The following is a 20,592-nucleotide window of genomic DNA, read 5'->3' as shown; positions in this document are numbered from 1 at the left end:
TAATCTTTTGTGGGTGGGGTTAAGGGAGCAGAGAGGGGAGGGGGAGGTGAGTGAGAGGACATCTGGTGGGAAGGGGTAGTGTTGACATTCGAAATCTCTCTCCGAACTGATGTTTATATCACGACTACCAACAGCAGCTTTAACTTCTTTGTGTAACACGAACAAAAAGGCACAACACGGCCTCTTTAAATATACTTCTCTATTAACTTAAATCTGCCTTTTTTTAATATGAATGTTGTTTTTGGAACCACTGCAGTATATATTTTGTGACATAAATAATAAATAAACAAGAGTGAAATTAGTTCAGGAAGCAAAATGAATTTTATTTTTGCAATAACAAGAACTATAAATTCATTCCATCCATACCAACAATCTTAAATATGGTAATCACATAAATAAGCTGAGTGTCATTGGGTACATACTGCACACTGCCACATGTCAGTCCTACAGTATGAACAGTAGAGTGTTTTTGTGTTCTCAGTCTGCTTGTGACAAGTTTATTAAATAATTTTAGTGTGAGAGGAGGAAACATACATTTCAAACTTCAGTGATGAGGGAGTAACTGCAGGGTTAATCATTTGAAACAGTCTGTAACCTTTTTCATTTCTCAGTTTCTTCTGTCAGCGATGAACAAATCAGACATTTAAAGGTTTATCACAAAAGCATCTGAAACAATGCGTTATGTGAGGACGGTGAGATTTGGTGCCATGCAACGACGCCTGAACAAATAACCCCCCCAATGGCAGTTGTGTAAGTTTCTACAAAGATGTTAGCTGGAGGTCTGAAACTGCCCGACTGGAATAGCTGCTGAACTGAAAAAGAGGATAAGTGGCGTCGTGGCCTTTTCCCTTTGAATACTCATTCACTTAACTCATCACTAATGGGCTCTCAGAGCTCGGACGCACAGCTGAGCCACTGGCTGTAAATAGACTTCCACTATTGAGCTTAACACAAAATAAAATACAGCACGTACACACACACACACACTCACACACACACAAACACACTCAAACAGTCACAATAGGTCCACACAAAGGCTGCTCAGTCAACCTCACATCCATGTCTGTGCAAATTTTTGAGTTCAAAGAGTTGTTGTGCAAATTGAAGATTGTAGTACACTTAGTAAGGACACTCCCTCGCACCCTTCATTCATGAGTGTAAATGCATCAAACGTGGAGAAGCTGATGTTTCCCTGAACAGAAAGTTGGTGTCAGTGTTTGTGAAGCCAGATAAAGGTGAAGAGGAGCAGATAGCTGCCCTGTGGAATCCTCCTCCTCCTCCTGCTCCGCCCGATTGGACCAAATTGTTCATGTATGATCACAGCAGGAGAGGGAGGGGGAAAAGAACGCACCAACCTTCTTGTACCCCTCGTTTCATTTCTACTCAAACACCTCCCGCAGGCATCTTCCTCCTCTGGAAAAAAAGCAATCAGGCATAGAAGAGCGCTCCTGCAAGTCAGCCAGCAGGGGTCAAGCTATCCCTCCTCTCAGCTCCCATCATCCATCTCTTCAGGAGCTGCAAGTGAAGAGATGGATAATCTCTTCCCTCGCGTAGAGGAGGCTTCCATCAGTTCTCCACGTTGGCCCTGAGAGTGCGTGGTCTGAGCTTCTGGTGCAGTCGATAGTCCTGGCTGGCTGCTCGTCTCAGCGGAGCGGGGGAGCCGAGCTGCGAGTTGGCGGTGAGGCCGGGCGTCTGGGTCTTGACGCCTCGCGAAAGTGCACGGCTGCAGCTCACGGAGCGTCTGTCCTCGATGGTCGACTGGGAGTCGAGCTGAGCCTCGCAGAGCTCCAGCAGGGAGAAGACCTGCTCCTTCAGAGGAAGGGATTTGAACCTGCGACCTGCCAGGTGGAAAAAGGCTTCAACGAAGGCTTGGAGTCCCATACCTGGAAAAAAAGGTCAAATACAAATCTGTTAAAGGTGACTTATTACGCTCTTCTTCATCAAAATATATTGGTCTAAGAGGTCCCCAAAACATGTCTTTAAAGTTAATTGCTCATAAAACACTTTGAAATCAGATTTTGGTCTGCCTGTAAACCCCTCTTTTTCAGCCCTGCTCAGAACAGGTTGTTTTCTGTGTCTATGCCTTTAAATGAGAATGAGCTTCTCTGACCACACCCCCTCAGGAAGTGGATGTGGCCTCGGCGCTCCAGCACGTTGATCTAATGTTTACATGTTGGCTGAATATACACGGCTACTCACAGACCCGCGTTACTTCCACCCTCTGAATCTGATCCAGAATCTGATCCTGACGGAGAGGCGCCTGCAGCAGGACCTTTCTGAACGATTGGTCACAGATTTAGTGTTTCTTGTTGTTTTATTTGTCAGTATGTAGACGTGTGTCTTGGTACACAGCTACGAACATGTAGCTATGTGGCTATGCTAACTAGCGCCAGCACTTTTCCATGAAAAATAAAAATCATCCACTAGATCTTCAAATCTGCAGACGTGGGGAGTAAAACTGACATTTGTGTTTATTATGACAGCCTACAACTAGCATGCCTCCCTCCTAAGCTCCTTGTTAGCACACGTGTGCAGGTAATGAAAAACGGAGGAGGGGTTGAGTTGTATTTTATACAGTCTATGGGCTGAACAAGCTCCGAGCTCTGACTTCCGTTACAGACCGGATGTCGTTGTGACGTATGAAAAACACTGAAAACTGAAGTGGCTCGTTTCAGCACACATTTACAGAAAGGTGTAGAAATCAGAACAGGGGCAGAATGGATTCTTTTCATTTTCGGGGGTTTGTAGACAGGACACATATTTCAGGTAGAGAACCATTAAAAAGTCGATTTTGCATGATATCTCAGCTTTAATGTATAATATCATGCCGTATCCATATTTTCTCCCTCCTCTTGGCAGAATTTTAACTTAGCTTTGCATAAAGACTTGAAAAATGGAAAGAAAGACAGCCCAACTCTTTCCAAGAATTAACTTACAAATATTTAGAACTAGGGGCAACATACGACCCATGACCTCTGTGGAGGCTAACATGCTCTCCATGTACATAGATTTGTTTCTGGATCTTAAATCCATGTCCCTTAAACTCATCTCAATCCAAATTCACAGACTCAAACTCTTCCCTGCAGTTTTTCCACTCGTCTTTGAACATCCTTTTATTGAAAAGATTGTTTTTGCTTCAGACTGAAGAAGCTGAAGGTCAAATGATGCAGCAGAAAACAATGAAGTGCTCAGAAAACATGAGCTGGAGGTCTATTTTCCTTCCGATGACCTCCTGCATTGTACGTACAACATGTTCTGTTATTCTTCAGGAGGAAGAGGAAATATTGTTGAACTGCAAACAACAAATGAAATGCCAATTCACTCAACACAGCGAGACTCGGAGAATCATCTTCTACAGGATTTTTTAAACTGTTGCTGAACAAGACGGCTGCTGCATGACGGCATTTAAACGACTTCCTTCAAGTGTTCTCTGAAAAACTTTGCATCACCTTCCAAAGTTTCACTTCCTGAAAAAAAAAATGGAAGTCATAATTTGTAAACACAAGTTTTCTGCCTTTTCTTGATTCTCCACAAATCCTCGGTCGCGCAGACACAGAAACATCAGACTCCGACTTCAGTCTCTCTGAATACGTATGAGCTCCATCTAAATTCAGCCCGCAGTCTCCTCCGTACAGGCCCTTCCATCCCGCTCCATGTGATCTCCATCCATCCATCCGCTCCGTCTCGCAAACATTCCTCACAAGGTGCAGAGTCTGAATAATTCATGGCGGATACTCTCTTCGCTGTCACATTGTGATCTCAGCTCATTTCAATTACACGAGCGCTGTGTCAGAGGAGATCTGACAAAGAATGACACGCAATTATCTCCCTGCACATTATTTACTCCGGGTCTCAAGTAGACCCCGATCCCTGTCTTCTGTGTGGTGTTTCTTTGTAACATTGTTTTCTGTGTGTGTGTGTGTGTGAGTGTGTGAGTGTGTGTGTGAGTGTGGGTATGCATTACCTGCTTCTCTGGAATCAGGCGCGGCTCCTGACCAGCGGCGAGTGATGTCGATGTAGAGGATGTCCACTGAGGCCATGGTGAAATTGCTGTTGCTCAGTTTGCAGGTCCTGTGAAAAATAACAAAGTCTCACGTTAGTAGTTCAACTTGAATCACATTTGAATTCACTTCTCAAGTTTTATATGTACCAATTTAAGATTTTAATTATTAACAGGTAGGAAAAAGCCTTGAATATCACAGATGCTCCTTCTTAAATCCATATTTGGGGGCGTGTCCAGGTTTGATTGACAGCAGCTGGCAGGAGACTCGTAAACAGACTTGTATAACAGATCACAAAGCACAAGCACTCAGTGTAATGTTTGTGGAATCCAACGGCAGTAAAAATGAAGGTAAGTGTACATGCTGTTTAATGTTTTGCAAAGATTTTAGGCTACAAAGCTAATTGCTAATTAGCTTAGTAGCCCTTAACAACTGCTGTTAGCAGTGCACTTTAGCCTAGTGAGATTAGTTTGGTAACTTTTACAACAAACTGAGGTGTAGGGTAAGATGTGTTTGGAATGGTGTTTTTTTTTGACGTATGCAATAAATAAATCAAACCTCATCCTCCCTTGGCCCTCTGATGGTAACCCTACACCCCAACACTGACTCAACCCTGACCTAAGAGACATTTTATACTTACACAAAAGCCTGGCCCTAATCCTTGCAACCATAACCCTAACCTAGGTAGAATCCCAGCTCTAGAGGTTTGCGTTGACACTATATTTTGTCTCTGTAACATTAATCTCCATCACTATGTGCTTTTTAAAGTCATTTATCTTGGTCCTTTAAATCATATTTATTACCTACAGCTAAATGTTATCTGACCTACAGTAACCTCTGCATCATCAGCCGTCACAACTTAAGTTAGCTAGCAAGAACAGGGCTAACCCACTTTAATGAGGGATGGATAAAATCTTTAAACAGTGCAGAAGTTTGTTGAACTCATAACAATTTGTCAGCTACCGGTGTCACAGATCTACCTGTAGCTTGGTGTCTTTGCGTCTGTGTTTACTTGCTGTCAGAAACCATCTCATGCAACCATCTACAGGGAGAAGAGGGGTGGATGTTTTTTGAGGGGGGTTTGAATATAAGGCTCAAGTAGAGGACTTCTTGAAAAAACGGTTGGAGATTAGAGGATCCTATTAAAAAATATAGTATAAAAATTAAATGAAGGTTTAAAAAAAATTCAGGTATTAAAATATTTGATGGGGCACGAGCACGCAACTTTTAGAGCTCCCCCTACTGACTGGCTGCAGTATAGGTCTTAAAGCCCGCCTCCTCCATTACAACAGATGGAACATGGGTCAAACTAGAAAATGAGAATGTTGACACAATTGTTGACGCATTTGTTACTGGACTCGCAGAGTGGATAAGGAACAGGGAGAGAAAACTTTACAAATGCTAATCGAGACTCAACTTTGCATAACCGTGAGTGTCTGCTTCAAATCAACACAAGAATCTGTTCTGCTGTGGACTCTACCCACCTGAGGGATCTGTCATGTGTAACTGGTTAGTTATGAGTGTGTTTCAGTTAGAGTAAAAGATGTGAGGACAATACCTTAACTCTAACAACCACATCAAGGTGGTATTTTGGCTTCACTTTTTTTTTTTTTTTACGATTGGAGGAGATGGAGGCACGTCGTCCATATTTATATACAGTCAATAGCCTCAACTGTCAAATTAATGCTAAGACATGGGGTACCATCTTGAAACCACTGCTTCTTTCAGAGTATTATGATCAAACACCCTAAGACTTACCTTTATACTGAACAGATGTGTGTGCCATATTATAGAGCGGAAGTTACCAATCAGCATCAGAGAGAGACGAGAGATTAGATTTCTCTGAAGCAGACTAATGATTAAAGCATAAAGGATTTTGTTTCGTATTATCTAACTTTTCAGGGGACGTTTGGTATTAAAATGTAGCTTTGCTGTCGTACTTAGTGGTGATTTATCTTTTGCTTGTTCAGCACTTTTTGGTGGCTCACATAATAAAGGTGGTAATACAACCTATCCATATCAATATCATGGTTTAGTGTGATTGATTTGTTTGGGTTGCATTGAAATTAGCTTCTGTGATACATTTTTGTTTCTAAGTTTCTCAATTAGAGTAATGCTTCGTCATCATCGAGGAGATCCAGGGTATTTATAAGATGGATATCGTACCTGATGAAGGTCCGGAAGGCAGTGGGTCCCAGGCGCATGTTTCCCTTGACCCCAAGAAAACGTATGAAGAGCGCTGCAGTCCGCTCCACCAGCCGCAGGCAGTTGAACTGTTTGGTGTATTTGGGGTAAACCTGCTTCAGACACAGCGAGGGCAGAGCTCCGTCATCCGGGCTCCTCGCTGGCGTCTCTGCCTCCATGGGGATCTCCTCTCCACGTTCAGTCCCACCAGGCCTCGTTTGGGAACTGTGGACACAAAAGAACATAGCAGAAACAAAAACAAGTGATTACTACGCATGTTACTGCTTTTATTATCCATTGAAGAAGAAGCTTGGAGTGCACGAGTCCCAAGCTGCCCTCCTCTTTGTGCTGTACAGCAGCAGAGCAAAGTAACAGCCTTCAAGCTCTGCAGGACTGAAGCAGAAGATTATAAGGCCAACCCAAAAAAGCTTTTGTCAGCTGAGTTACTACGAGCCAACCACCTGAAGTAGATAAATGAACCCAGCTTTGCACTTTAGTCAGCATGCACAGTGTGGTTTGGCAGGGGAAACAGGAAGAGTAATGTTCTGGGAGGGATAAATAACTCTTCATCTCACAGCTCAGTACAGCCTCTTTACTGTCTGTGCTTACATCAACAACATTTAACTGCACCAGTGGGGGGGTGCATCTGCATGCCACAGGTTTTAGCTTTGATTCAAAATTCTAATGAAGAGAAATCTGATCCCCCCTCTCAGAGTTTGGATACTTATCAAAGTATGACCAAAGGATGGAGGCTGTGATGGAAAGCTGTGACTCAGTGGGCCAGGTGATGCCTCTTGGAAAGCCAATCTGGATCAGTGTTGCCTTTCTACAAAGCACATTAGTAAATGAAACAACATTAAGCTAAGATATAACCAAATCCATTACAGCTATTGATGGGGGACAAATGATGGCAGCAGTGGTGGATTTATGGCGTACACTTAAGAACTTGTGTCAGTGACCTAAGACAAAACTTGATTGATTTATCCCAATAGGAAATTAAATGTCTTACACAGTGTTATTGATCATGCAACACACATAAGATGGATATACACACACATGCACACACAGGAACCAATGGACACACACTAAAGGAGGGATTTCAGAAGTAAAGGGGCTACACATGAAAAGGCACCCCAAGATGTTGAGGGTTCTGTGCCTTCCTCAAGAGCTCCAGGGAAAAGCCCCGGTAACTCTCCAGCTGTCAGCCCATTTCCCATACTTTGGTCTGAACCAACACTTGAACTTTTGAACCTCTGGTTCCAAAACCAAGTCCCTCTAGACTGAGCCGCCCAAAAGTCTGGCCAGTTACTCTAGTCAAAAGGAGCCTATCGACCACTGGTCCAGCAGACTGTTTTCATGAGGCACAAAAGTGGTCAAAAGAGACAAAAAAGTTTCACGAGAGTCCCAAGAGAGTATAGTTTTTCTGAAGCCACAAGTCTTTTATTTTGTTTTAGTGACATTCTGGGGCTTTTATACATTTACAGGGCTCATTGGGCGTGAGACACACGCATTTCAACCTGTTCACACACTCACATGACACTACTATTATTACTACTCTATTGTTAAAACAAGCTTGTTTCAGTTAAGACTATTAGCAAAAGTGAAACCATATCTTCTCAGAAACAATTTCGAGAGAGATATTCACACCTTTGTTACATCACACTTAGATTATTGTAACTCTTTGTTGGTCTCGACCAGTCAGCATTGCGCCGTCTACAGGTCGTCCAAAATGCAGCCGCCCGCCTGCTGACTGGAAAGAAACAGCGGGATCACATCAGTCCTGTCCTTGCATCTTTGCACTGATTGCCTGTGAACTCTAGGATCCAGTTCAAGGTCTCATTAATTGTTTTTAAGTGTTTAAATGGTCTGGCACCGTCCTATTTATCAGACCTTGTACAGCCTCACAGTACTTCCAGAGCACTTAGGTCGTCAAACCAGCTGCTCCTGGCAGTACCTCGGTCCAGACTCTACTCGTGGGGACAGAGCCTTCTCAGTGGCGGCCCCAAAGCTGTGGAACAGCCTACCTTTCCAGGTTAGAGCTGCACAGTCTATGGATCACTTTAAAACACTCCTGAAAACCTATCTTTTCTCCTTGGCGTTCAGTCCCAGCTAAACAAGAATCCTTGGCTTTTTACTTTTTGCTCTTTTAATTCCTAAATTGAGCTCTTACTATTCTTTTATTGTTTTAATTTATTGTTATATTGTGTTTGATTATATTGTATTTTAATATCTGTACAGCACTTTGGTCAACTGTGGTTGTTTTAAATGTGCTTTATAAATAAAGCTTGACTTGACTTGACTTGACTACTACTAATTACTTGGACAACGCCCACCAAGTTGCGCCTTTTTTCTTTGTGGAACAGGTAGGAATCAAGTGGCTTTCTCGTAGACTTCAGAGCTTGCCACGCACCAGCTAATCAAAAAAAAGAATGAAATATAGCTACCCAACAGCCAATCAAAAAATAGCATCATTGTCCCGAGTAAAACAACGCAACAACGTTACGTTCCAAAGAAAAGGATGCACATGTGCAATTGCAGACTGCAAAAGCAGATTAGAAGACACAGGAGCCCCCTATCAAATGTGTATATCATCACTTGAAATTACTATTTTTTCACAAAAATAAAGAGAGCTTGGGAGAGAGTTAGAGAGAGGGCAGTCAAAATTGTTGAGGTAAAGGAACAAAATACAGCCTGTAAGAGAGGATACAATCCGCTGCCAAAATCTCAATGAGTTGAGTGAAGGACAGTGGATCCAGTCTGAAACAGGGAATAAAAGAGATGGAGGAGATATGCATCAAACAGCCAAAGGTGGAGTTACCACTTTGGGGACTATAACTTCCATATGTGGGGTTTGTGATTTAACCATTTAGCCATTTAGCCAAACCTGCCACCCTAAAAGGTTACTTTTCACCTCACTTCAATCAGATCTGCTCAAATTATTATGATCTAAAAATACTAATGTGTGAACTATTTTTGAAAACTACATGATGGGTGTTGTGTAAGATTGGCCCTTTTTTAAATTTCTACTTCCTCTCTGTGAAATTCGATGTATCTGCCCATCACATTCTCAAAATGATTGAAAGCCAAGAAGTCTAGACAGTTTTACTTTTAGCAACCTGAAGGTATGAACGCTCTGTTTTTGATTGACATATCCCCCCATCTCCTGCCAGCTTCTCTGCACCCGTTATCACAAGGCATCGCCGATTACACCGCTATCTTTATCATTAGTTCATGGAGACCAGTGACCTTAAATTACTGTCACCACTCAGACTTGAGTAGCCGAAATAAGTGAACAGCACCTGTGTGGGTGTGCACAGCATTTAAGGATGACTCCTTTAGTCAACACGTTTTATTTAAGCACACAAGCTGAGAAGAGAAACACACAAAGGTACGCTCATGTCAAGGGGATACAGTCCTGTTGACTTTTATGAGACAGTTTCTTTCTCCATGAATTAGTAAGCAGTGTGAATGGCACTGAGAGAGCACTGCTGAATGTTTAATAGAATCAATCATCCCTCAGCCGCCAGAGGGACCACCCACATCTGTTTAGACAGGACAGGCTAAAAACGGACACGTCTTCAGCAGCAGACGCTGACAGCCAGACAGACAGTGGAGAAAATGTCTCCAAACATCCCCGTACAGTGGTGGAGAAGGAAATGATGGCAGTGAGGCAAGAGGGTAAGAGGTGAAGAATGGCAGGTTATTAAAAAGACATACAGTGGACTGGTGCCAAATGTTAGCTGAGTGCAGCGAGGAGGACCGGGCCCTAATTCAGCTGTCTTTACCCTGTATAAATGCTATTTCTGGCCTCCTGGTGAATTAATCTTCAAAGCTGTTTCCTGCTGCTGAAAGTCTTTAAAGGTGGCAGATGTGTCAATGAAAAGAAATCCAAACTGTCCACACACCTATCTCAATTTCAGGAATCTGAATTTATTTTCTGAGCTCTTCTCAGTGAATGAGTCATACCCAAGCACAAAGCAAACAGACTCCCACTGGCGACAATAAACCTTTTGTGTGTGCAAAAGATTCAAACTCCCCTCTTTTCTCACAGTTTTTATGCACACACAATTTGAGGGATAATAATCCTCATTTTTATAATAACAATGCTTTTGAGAACAGATACAGAAATGTGATAAAGTGAAGGGGTTGTCTCTAGTAATGAAACTATAAGAAACATCCTTCTACCATACTGTATGGCTACATTTTGGATTACTTTTACCCATCTCTTGGTGCTGTTTTTAGTTGTAGCAGGCATTTTAATGTTTGTTTCAAATGATAGACAAGTAGGAGTGAGTATTTCACTGTGTGACCTTTCTTTTAAACAGAGTGATACTGTCTTTAAGTTTACCATCTTTGCAGTGCGCTGCCTGTGTGTTATCTGAGAGACAGTCTGCTGCTCTGTTCACTCTGTTCCTAGAGGGAAAACCAAGCGGCAACCTCCGGCTGCGAGAATTGAAGCCAATACTGAAGTGTTAAAAACTGCAGTTCATCAGAAATAAACAGAAATAAACATGTTTACAGCCTGGTACAAAAAACAAGTGTAGTCTGGATAGCTCATTTCTCGATTGGCACACACTGTACGGGGTGCAATTTTTTTTATAACACAGCATATTCGAAGATGTTAATATCACAAGTTTTCCAATGAGAGGCACAGCTGACTTGATTGAGAGGCGGGAACACTGTAGCTGTTGGCTAGGAGGCTCAAAGCCCGCCTCTTTACGTCACACTCGCTCGACTGCAGTTATGTTGAGTTCAACATTTCCAATATGGCTCCCGCTGACGATTGGCCTCAAAACAGCACTTCAGAAACAGACGGGTGACGTCACGCATACTACATCCATTATTGATACGGTTCATGGGGAAAACACCCCAACCTGTCAGTCAAATCAGCCACACCCCAAATTATACCTATTTATGCACAACTCACCTTAACCTTCATATCATCTAAGCATATACGATTAAAAAAAAAAAAAGCCAGCCTCAAGTGGACATTTAGGTAACTGCATTATTTTGCACTTATGGAGCGACGCCTGCGAGCTAGTTCAGGCAGACAACTCGAGCTGCAATGCTATACACGTCACATGTCCAGCTCTCATAACCATCATCCAATCCTGCCCTCTGCCTCTCAAATTGGCGGCCTATTCAAACTGGGAAAATCTCCCATCTCTCCCTCTGCCTGTCAACGCCTCTGCTGCCTGCATGCCTATTGCTGAATTTTCTTTTATCCCCACCGCCACCCCAGCATCCACCTGCAGGCTCCGGGGGGTGTTCAGTATGTTTTGCTCATCACTCCTCAATGTCTGCATGTAAACTTATCTGCAGGGAGTGATGAGGCCGGAGCCTGGGCGCCAAACTTGAATATGTATTGCTGCTACAATAAACAATTTAAATGTGAGTTGTCTGACTGAAATGCATTAGCATCATTTTTGTGTCTCCATTTAAACAGGAAGCTAGAGGGGGACTTGTAGGAAATATTAATTGGCATTTACAGCAGCAAAATGAGTGGAAAATTTGAATTTTAAACTCAAACCAAGGTATGACCAATAACTGCTAGTCTCCTTATAAATTCCGCCTCAAGTAAGGGGGACAGAAATATACAAAAGGCATGTTTTTATATGTGCAAAACTGGTATATACCCTTCAGTGCAGGATCATTAATCAACATCTTTTGAGTATTTCCAGAGCATAACATAATAATATATATATGCAGGTCAGAATTCCTACCAAGTCTTGTTTCTTGTAACTGTATGGTCAGAAAAGGTCTTAAGAATGCCTTCAGTGCAAGTTGTATGTGATTTCTTAGGAAACTCTGTAAGGAACAGAAAATACAGAACAGTGACAAATCGTTTGACCTCAGTTGCCGTGGATTGCACTCAAACCACTTCAGCACCTATTATTTCCTTTCATGCAGATGATGCCTTTGTAATAGTGTCCCTATTTTGAGGTGTGTGTCAATGAATTTCAGCCTTTTGTTCACCCACACTCTCACACTGTCCTCACATAAAGGCTCATAAATCAACCTCAGAGACATTTAACACATCATTAATGAGCTGGGAGCGAGGAGTACATGTCCAAGAGTCACTGATACCATCGTACCCTTTTCCTCACGAGTCCCCATTTTTGTCTTCACCCTTTTCAGCAAAATGCCACTTCCCTCCCTTTTATTCTGCCATCTTGTGTGAACTTATCTCTCTTATATAAGCTCTCACTCTGACTCCTTTAAATAGCCGCACATTTTTTTTGTACTCAGCTGTACGTTTGTATTGTGTGCCCTGCTCAGTTCTCTCTTTCACTTCATCTTAACAAGTCAAATCCATACAGGGGGGTGAATTCAGTTGAAACTCTGTGTTCTGAATGATTGAATCCCATCCATCCCACTGCACAACAGCTGTCAATGACCACAACACAATATGCATTCACTCCCTGGTTGACCATCTGTGCTGTGACAAATTAGTTAACCTCCAGTAATGGCGCTGGGAACATTTTGTTTGTACTCCCAAAGACCATTAGTTAGCAATTTTGGAAGTTTGCCGGAGAAAACACGTTCATTAAAATGCAACCTGGGTAAATCTGATTCTGATTTTGAATGGCAGCTTCTATCTTCAGTCTTCTTATTGAACATTTTAATCCCCCTGGCTTTCCCTGGAAGTTATTTCATCCTGAGATATTTGAAAACAAAACTGTCAACATGTCAATCACAAACCTGTCACGTTCTTATACAAATTGTTACCAAATTTCTGAGCTCCCCGGCTTATTTCCCATGATCATCTGGGGTTTGATTTCCCCCCTCATAAATAATCAGATGTGTGGAAAAGCTGGAGTAAGCCATCAAGAAAACAATAAACCGGCAGTGAGCTAATATCGGCCCAACTGTTATTTTCTTGATTGATCCAGCAATCACTTGATCTACACGTCAAATCACACAAAAATGTCCATTTAAGACTCAGATGACATCTTTCAAAATTCTATCTTTTATGCCATACTAAGGGTCAACCACCCAAAGATACATTTGAAGTGTTGAAGATCCTGTGAGGTTTTTTTTAGCTGTTTATAAAAACCCATTGGCTTGAATACTGACTGTTTCTTTATGGTTGTTTTTAATATCTGAAACCTCTGCTGCAGGGTAAGGTGTCAGTCAAAGTGTTTACCTGCACACTACCAAAACAACCTTCTATTTTCCATTTCCATAACAAAGATTCTTAATGATAATTGACTGGTGAAAGAAAGCTTGATGACGTTATTTCTTTTAAAAATCAATAGGAAATGGTCCTATTGCTGTTTTCTCGTTGCTGCTTTGGTGATTAGAAAAAGTGTGGTGTTCGAGTGTCGGTATGAAAAATCAGAGGCTTTGTTCCAAAGATGGACAGAAAAACTGTCAATATAAGACCAGCCTTTATCTCTCAAAACATACAGCCACATGCGGCTACTAAAGGAGGCCCTGCCTTTATTTGGGACAGGCCTTTATTAGAAGTTTTGCGGTATATATGTATTTTTTTTGACAAAACAATTTAATTCTGCTGCTCTTCAACAGTCAGGTATTACCTGGCTTTCTTACTGATCTTTCCGGCGTAAGATGCTTGATTCCAATTGGTAAAAAACCCCTTGACAACCCCTTGACAGCGGTGATTAACTTTCACTAACAAACTGAACACACATCATGTCAAATCAATCCACAGAAAAGAGTTCAGACACATTTAGCTTCTGCTTGCTGACACCATAGACCATAAGGTGAGGTAAAACCGGAGATTCCGTTAGCATCATATTAGTAAACAATGTGGCTAAAACGTTAGCTTCAGTTAACAAGCTAAATCGGCAGGCTACAGATGTTTACATATTGGATCCTGTCCAGCAATATTAGCAACGGCAGCAGAGCAGGTGAGGGACACTTTACGTTACCAGTCTCTACAAAGAAACTTAAACAATGAGTGGTGGTGATGATAGCAGCAGGGTTCAAAGTTGTGACATTTGCCTCGTTTTACTTTTAAAGGTGTGTGAACTGCAGAGTGCTTCGCATCGGGGTCTTGTCTCACCCTGTCGGGATTCTTTTTCCCACAACAACCTGCTAACCATACATTATCCCTTACATCAGGGGTTCCCAAAGTGGGGGCCGCGAGACACAAATGGGGGTCGTGAGATGTCTTCCAGAATGTGTTTTTTTTTTTAAAGTTATCTAAAAATAGTACATTTTACCCATTATAGTTAAAAATGGACAAAAATAGAAGCTAACCTTGAAATAAAACCTTGAAAATAGCAAATGTAATGAGTCGTCTGCCTTTCTTTGTTGCCACATGACTCCTAAGTTTAGGGTTAGTTAACAGTTAATTATCAAAAGCATCAGCAGCAGCAGGTTAATTCATAACGGCACAGGAAACACAGCCACATGCTCATATAGGTAGGCAAATTTTCTGCAGACCAGCTAAATTAAGCCACATTGAATCACTTTGAGGGACAGTGGGGGATGCGAGTCTCTGGCACCTATATTTTGGGGGTCGTGGGCTGAAAAGTTTGGGAACCCCTGCCTTACATTTACCACTCATTCAGAAATTTGACTGTGGAAAATACAAACAAAGACTATTTATGAAGCATGTAATTAATCACTTCATCTGTCACCTACCTTTAAGACATTAAAACAACAAACTAAAGACAATATGTCCTGTCGATTATTGTCTTATCCTATTTAGTACACAGTTAGGAGGTGACAGTATTAATTTCAGTCTGTTTTAAAAGCAGCTTAAAACTCCTTACTAGAGCTTTAATACTCACAATTGAGACGATGGAACTCAATAATGTTTGAGCATTTTGCTTAAGATGTGACCTGACTGGCTACCTGATGATGGAAAGGCTGTAGTTTCTCTTTTCCCTTTGACTAATGAGCAACATAAAACAGTAAAAGCTCAATTATAATCTGTCTAAAGCTACAGGTATTAGGTTTTGAGTAACCCCCTGTAATACAGAGCATGAGGTCTAAGTCTACATTAAAAGTATGAGGCAAATGAGATTAAAGGATTAGGGGTCTTTTAAAGAAAGTAGATTAGAATTAATAAGGAGAACATTTACTGTATTATAACTTAGTGTAACCACTAAAGTACAAGATGAAGTTCTGCTGCTTCTAGCACAATGGAAATGAAGCAAAGGAGGAGGAACAAGGATTAAAGATATTACAGGTGAATTATATGAATATGGTTTGGTACATGAGTGTAATAGTTAAGCAGGTATTATCCCTGAGATGACATCCTGCTCACTTGCAGAGCAAAGCAGATCAAGTATCTGATAACGAAGATAACCTGGGGAAGAGGAGCGAGAATAAAGATGGTGGCAGAATAGAATCGGTGAATCTTCTTGTCGGAGAAGAAAAACAGATTGAGAAAGGAAAATAAACTACAAAAAAAAAAAAAAGATTCATAGCCAGGGAGCATACAGAAGCAGTCAGCCAGAAAGCCTGAGCAACTAGACTTGTACAGCTACGTGTGAATTTCCACCACCGCTCAGCTGAATTTAATTTTTCCAGTTAACAGGCTTATGGAGAGCTGTGGAGTGCTGCTGAGCTGGGCTCTGAGAGTGAGATATCATGTCCTGGAAAGTGGACACCAGCAGACAAAGAGTGGACGATGTCAGAGCTGAAACTTCAATATGTGTGTGTAAGTGTGTGTATTTACACTGCAGGTTTCTTTAGGCCTGGGTCCATAAGGCGCAGAGTGTCCCTGATCACGCCCACTTTCACCTCTTCATCCACTGGACTGGGAACGTATTCGAAAACTCCTGGCGACATCTGAAACAAACACACACACACACACATCTATTTAAAGCAATGTGAACAGTAATGATGAGAACACTGTGATGACTTTAAATCTGACATGCATTCTTACCTCTTGTTCATGCTCTATTCTCATACTGGGGTTGGAGTTGACCTCGAGTAGCACTGGCTTCAGGTTCTTCATCAGCAAGATGTCAAAACCTAATATCTGAGACACAAGCATAATTTTTTTATTTCAAAATACAGAAGACTGTACACTATCTGTTTATAAAATTATATGAATTCCTGTTAATTATAAGGTGAGTAGTCAGCAGTGAGTCATAAGCTCCTGCACCAGTTTTTTTTACATTTTGTCCAATGCAACATTTCAAGTTTTGCTCCTTAATCCTCCTTTACTGGATTACTTTTGTAGAGCTAAATATGAAAATCTGATGATAATGAGAAACAGATATTTTGGTATTAATACTAATTTATGTCTACTACCTGTAGTGCTGTCCCTAAAAACAAACAGCTGAAAACTTGAACCTAAGCTGGGGCATTGTGCTCAGTATTGTGGGACAGTACACCAGCTGCTGTTAACTTTAGCTCATCTTGTTACTCTGTTTCCAATGTAGGATTAGGACTGACGCTATATACCAGTATTTATGTTGGTATGTATGTTACTGTCTCTTTAAAAAAAAATTATATTGATATTGTGCTAAAAAATAAGCATACAGTATTCCTGTGTAACTGATTAGTTCATAGTCAATGCAGTAGTGGCTTATCAATGCTGGTAGCCAGCCGCCTATAACAGAGGGCAGACTAAGAAGCAGCAGCAGAAGAATACTCAGTCACCAGCTAGCTAGCCTATTTCGCAATGAATGGCTTCTACTGCAGTGCAATTGATGTCAGAGAAGAAGACAGATGAAATCAAAGTACTCTAACTGCACACATTAAATAAAAAGTTTCCTCACCAGACTTTTTAAGACATTTTATGACCTTTGATTTAAAAAAATCTATTTTTAGACTTAATCTTCAGGAACCCTCTGTATATGAGAAACAAGATGAAAAGCAAAGCAAAGTTTGACTCTCTAGATGTGTCTGGAAAATTAAAAATTGACTTCCTGGTTCATTACTAACTCCCGAGGAGTGCCTGTTCAACTGATTCTGGTGAGTCTCAGCTTCACTGTAAATGCTAAGTTACAGAGTCTTTTTACTAAATACATCAGAGGTGTTTGCTTGTTGAATGGAGGTTGGATTGATCATTATTTGTGCATTTTTATTTGAACCTATAAATAGATATACTGACAAATTTGCCCTCCACCTACCTGGAAGCACGTAGGTCCCGGTTTACCAGGCGGTATCTCCGCCTGATAGTAGACCTTTAATTCTGGGACCACTGCGATAGAAGTTTTGATGACGAGCGCGATGATGTCCGACCACACTCTCTTGATGTCTACACCTTTAGCTGCCAGCCTGTAAAGCACGCTGGAGAGAGTCCGCTTGCTGCCTGTGTTCTGGCTGTCTGAGTGCACAAAGTTCCCGCTGTGGACGTTGAGAGAGTAGTTTGTCAGGTGCATAAAGACATGGGTGAGATTCTTCTGGCTTGGTTCCTACACAAACGACACAAGAGTGGCATTAGTTATCTGTTTGACATAGAAGCTTCAGAATAAAACCTTTGGTGTCATGGTGTCTACCTGGTAGGGCTCAGTGCAAAACCGCGTCAGGCCCTCTTTGGCAATGTAGATCTCTAATGGCTCCAAAGACTTTATCAGGACATAAAGGCGGATATCAAACTTGAGTTTGTCGATAAGTAGGGGTCTGTGGATGTACTCCTGCACTACGGACTGTTTGGCCTGCGAACCCGCCATGACTCTCAGTTCACTGGGGTCACGGATGAGGTAGATGCCGTCCCCTTGAGAGCCTCCATCCGGCTTGACAATGAAGGTGGGATTCAGTGTGGGATCCTTCTCCTTCACCATGCGGATCTACAGCAGAAATAAGAGAGAGGGGAGGATACCGTTTACAAAAGCCTTGACTATACCCTACAATAAACCTTGATTGGTGCTGGTTTCATGCTCTGGCAATCTTTAGGAAGGTTTTTTCTGAACGTGGGGCAGAAAGATTTATCATGTGTGAGAGGTGTTCAATAAGTTTGCCATGCCCAAAATTGAGAGGAAGAAAACTTTGATTTACCGCACTGACCTGAATACAAGACAGGGTTTTTCCTCGAAATACATCTGACTAAAAGTGTGGTTGCTTGCTCATTAAATGTCAACATTCATCACAACAGACGGCGCCACTTAACTGCAAAGGGAGTGTACCCTTCATAACTGAGGCCAGCCTTCACTCACCACGCTGATGTCAGAAAATGAAAAACGGAGAGACACGGTGAACAGAAGTAGGACAAGTTAAAGAAGAACTGAGGCAGAGTTATGATGAAAACTGTTACCAATGCAGCAGAGACATTAAAGAGCTATCAAGAGGTGTCACAGGGTGAATATCCAAAGATGGCGAGCCTAAATTTGCGCGCATGTTAATGAAAATCGGATGAAGGAGATGTTAGAGGTAATACAAGCGTAAATAGCCGGGCAGGCACATTTGAATATTCAATTCTGTGAGTGTGTGTGATTTGTTGTTTGTGTGTCTATGTTAGCTCTGTGATGGACTGACAAAAGACGTGTGCAGTAAATATATCCTTATCGCCAGATGATTCAGGTCATCCTGTATTCAGGCCAATACGGTAAATCAAATGCCAAGTTAAAGGACAAAGTGCATGTTATTCTGTATTCAAAGTGTCCTCTGTGTTCAGGAAGCTTCTGCTGAGATTCTGGTAATAATTTTACCTTTAAGAAGCATGAATGTAATGTTGTGTTTTACAGAGTTAATGTCTTTTTGTTGTTGTTAAAATTAGAAACAGACAGGATGGAGATACAAACAAAGACACAATACTTTCAGAAGACAAACTAACACATGAAATTAAAAACATGGGATCTAAATCCAGATTTAAAGCCTCAATGATTTACTGCCAGAGCATCACATATAAATGGATACCTGTATCTGTTCTGTATCCACATATATAATCTGTAACTTTATCTCAACTCAAAAGCAAAGCAGCATTAACACTTTTTCAGACGTGTTACCAATGATTATGTTATAACACAATGAAACACAATAACACATTATGACCTAAGATGTATTTGAAAGAATTTCCAGAGGGAAGCAGTCTTGTCCTCTCCCAAAAAAAAAGAAATGGAATGAAATTGTGGTCTTCTGATGCCACCTGCTGGCCACTGTGTATCAATGCAGCTATACAGGAATGTAATATATCTAAACCAGGAACATAAGCCCATTCAATGCACATATATATTTAAAAAATTAGGCTTAAAACACACTCACTGACATCAATACCGATGTGCTGACAGGTGTTTGCAAAAATAAGCAAATTATCAGCCTTTTTAAAAAAAAAATTGGGCTTTCACACCTTTATTTGGAGAGGTAAGTGGATAGAGCAGGAAACTGGGGGAATGATGTGTGGGGGGGTGGCCGCAGGCTGGAATTGTACACGCACCGTGCAAATTAACTATTATCTAAATCCACGTCAAGGCTTTTTTTTTTTAGATATTATTATTATTATTATTATAACAGATCTCTAAGTGAAAGCACAATGAATTTCTCTTTATAATCCGTGCTTATAAACCTTAAATCTGCAAAATCAATCTATCAGACTTTATTTATAAAGCGCTTTTCATACAATGATATTGTAACACAAAGTGCTGTACATAAAAACAACTTAAAATAGAATACATTTTAAAAAAAGACACATAAAAGTAAAAAGACAACCCCATCCTAATCCCATCCTAAGCCCCGACCCCAAACTCACCCCACAATCCTAAGGTTAAAGGTGACATATCATGCAAAATGGACTTTTTAATGGTTCTTTACCTGAAATATGTGTCCCTGGCATGTCTACAAACCCCCCGAGAATGAAAAAAATCCATTCTGCCCCTGTTTTGATTTCTCCACCTTTCTGTAAATGTGTGTAAAACGTGCCGTTTCAGACTTCCGTGTTTTTGTTACGTAACAACAATATCCGGTCTGTCACGGAGTCAGAGCTCGGAGCTTATTCTGCCCATAGACTGTATAAAATAATACTGAATCCCCCCTCCGTTTTTCATTACCTGCACAAATGTGTGCTAACAAGGAGCTTAGGAGGGAGGCATGCTAGTTGTAGGCTGTCTTAATAAACACAAAGGTCGGTTTTACTCCCCACGTCTGCAGATTTGAAGATCTAGTGGATGATTTTTATTTATCATGGATAAGTGCTAGCGCTACTTAGCATAGCTACACGTTCATAGCTGTAGCTGTAGCTGTGTACCAAAATGCACGTCGACATACTGACAAATAAAACAACAAGTAACACAGAATCTGTGACCAATCCTTCAGAAAAGGTCCCGCTGCCTTTCTGGCAGAGGTCGGTTTTACTCCCCACGTCTGCAGATTTGAAGATCTAGTGGATGATTTTTATTTATCATGGATAAGTGCTAGCGCTAGTTAGCATAGCCACATAGCTACTTGTTCGTAGCTGTGTACCAAGACACACGTCTACATACTGATAAATAAAACAACAAGAAACACTAAATCTGTGACCAATCCTTCAGAAAGGTCCTGCTAC

At 41.3% G+C, this 20,592-nt stretch overlaps 1 protein-coding gene across 3 annotated transcripts in view; it reads right to left on the bottom strand.

The window, feature by feature from the left end:
• Positions 1-298: 298 nt before the first annotated feature.
• ttll11 (tubulin tyrosine ligase-like family, member 11) overlaps positions 299-20,592 on the bottom strand; it is a 33,983-nt gene continuing 13,689 nt past the window's right edge. For 2 of the 3 annotated variants that reach the window (XM_034709946.1, XM_034709947.1), the window contains 7 exons: positions 17,615-17,905; positions 17,246-17,530; positions 16,051-16,146; positions 15,841-15,953; positions 6,168-6,410; positions 3,965-4,071; positions 299-1,883 (listed from right to left, as the gene is read on the bottom strand). In XM_034709946.1, coding sequence (XP_034565837.1) covers positions 1,567-1,883; positions 3,965-4,071; positions 6,168-6,410; positions 15,841-15,953; positions 16,051-16,146; positions 17,246-17,530; positions 17,615-17,905 — 1,452 coding nt within the window. In that variant the 3' untranslated portion in view covers positions 299-1,566. Of the gene's footprint in view, positions 1,884-3,079; positions 3,468-3,964; positions 4,072-6,167; positions 6,411-15,840; positions 15,954-16,050; positions 16,147-17,245; positions 17,531-17,614; positions 17,906-20,592 lie in introns of those variants that run through there. The other variant, XM_034709948.1, reaches the window with a different exon arrangement.

This window comes from Notolabrus celidotus, chromosome 19, assembly GCF_009762535.1.
Source record: "Notolabrus celidotus isolate fNotCel1 chromosome 19, fNotCel1.pri, whole genome shotgun sequence".
NCBI lineage: Eukaryota > Metazoa > Chordata > Actinopteri > Labriformes > Labridae > Notolabrus > Notolabrus celidotus.
This window is presented reverse-complemented; position numbering and strand designations above follow the sequence as displayed.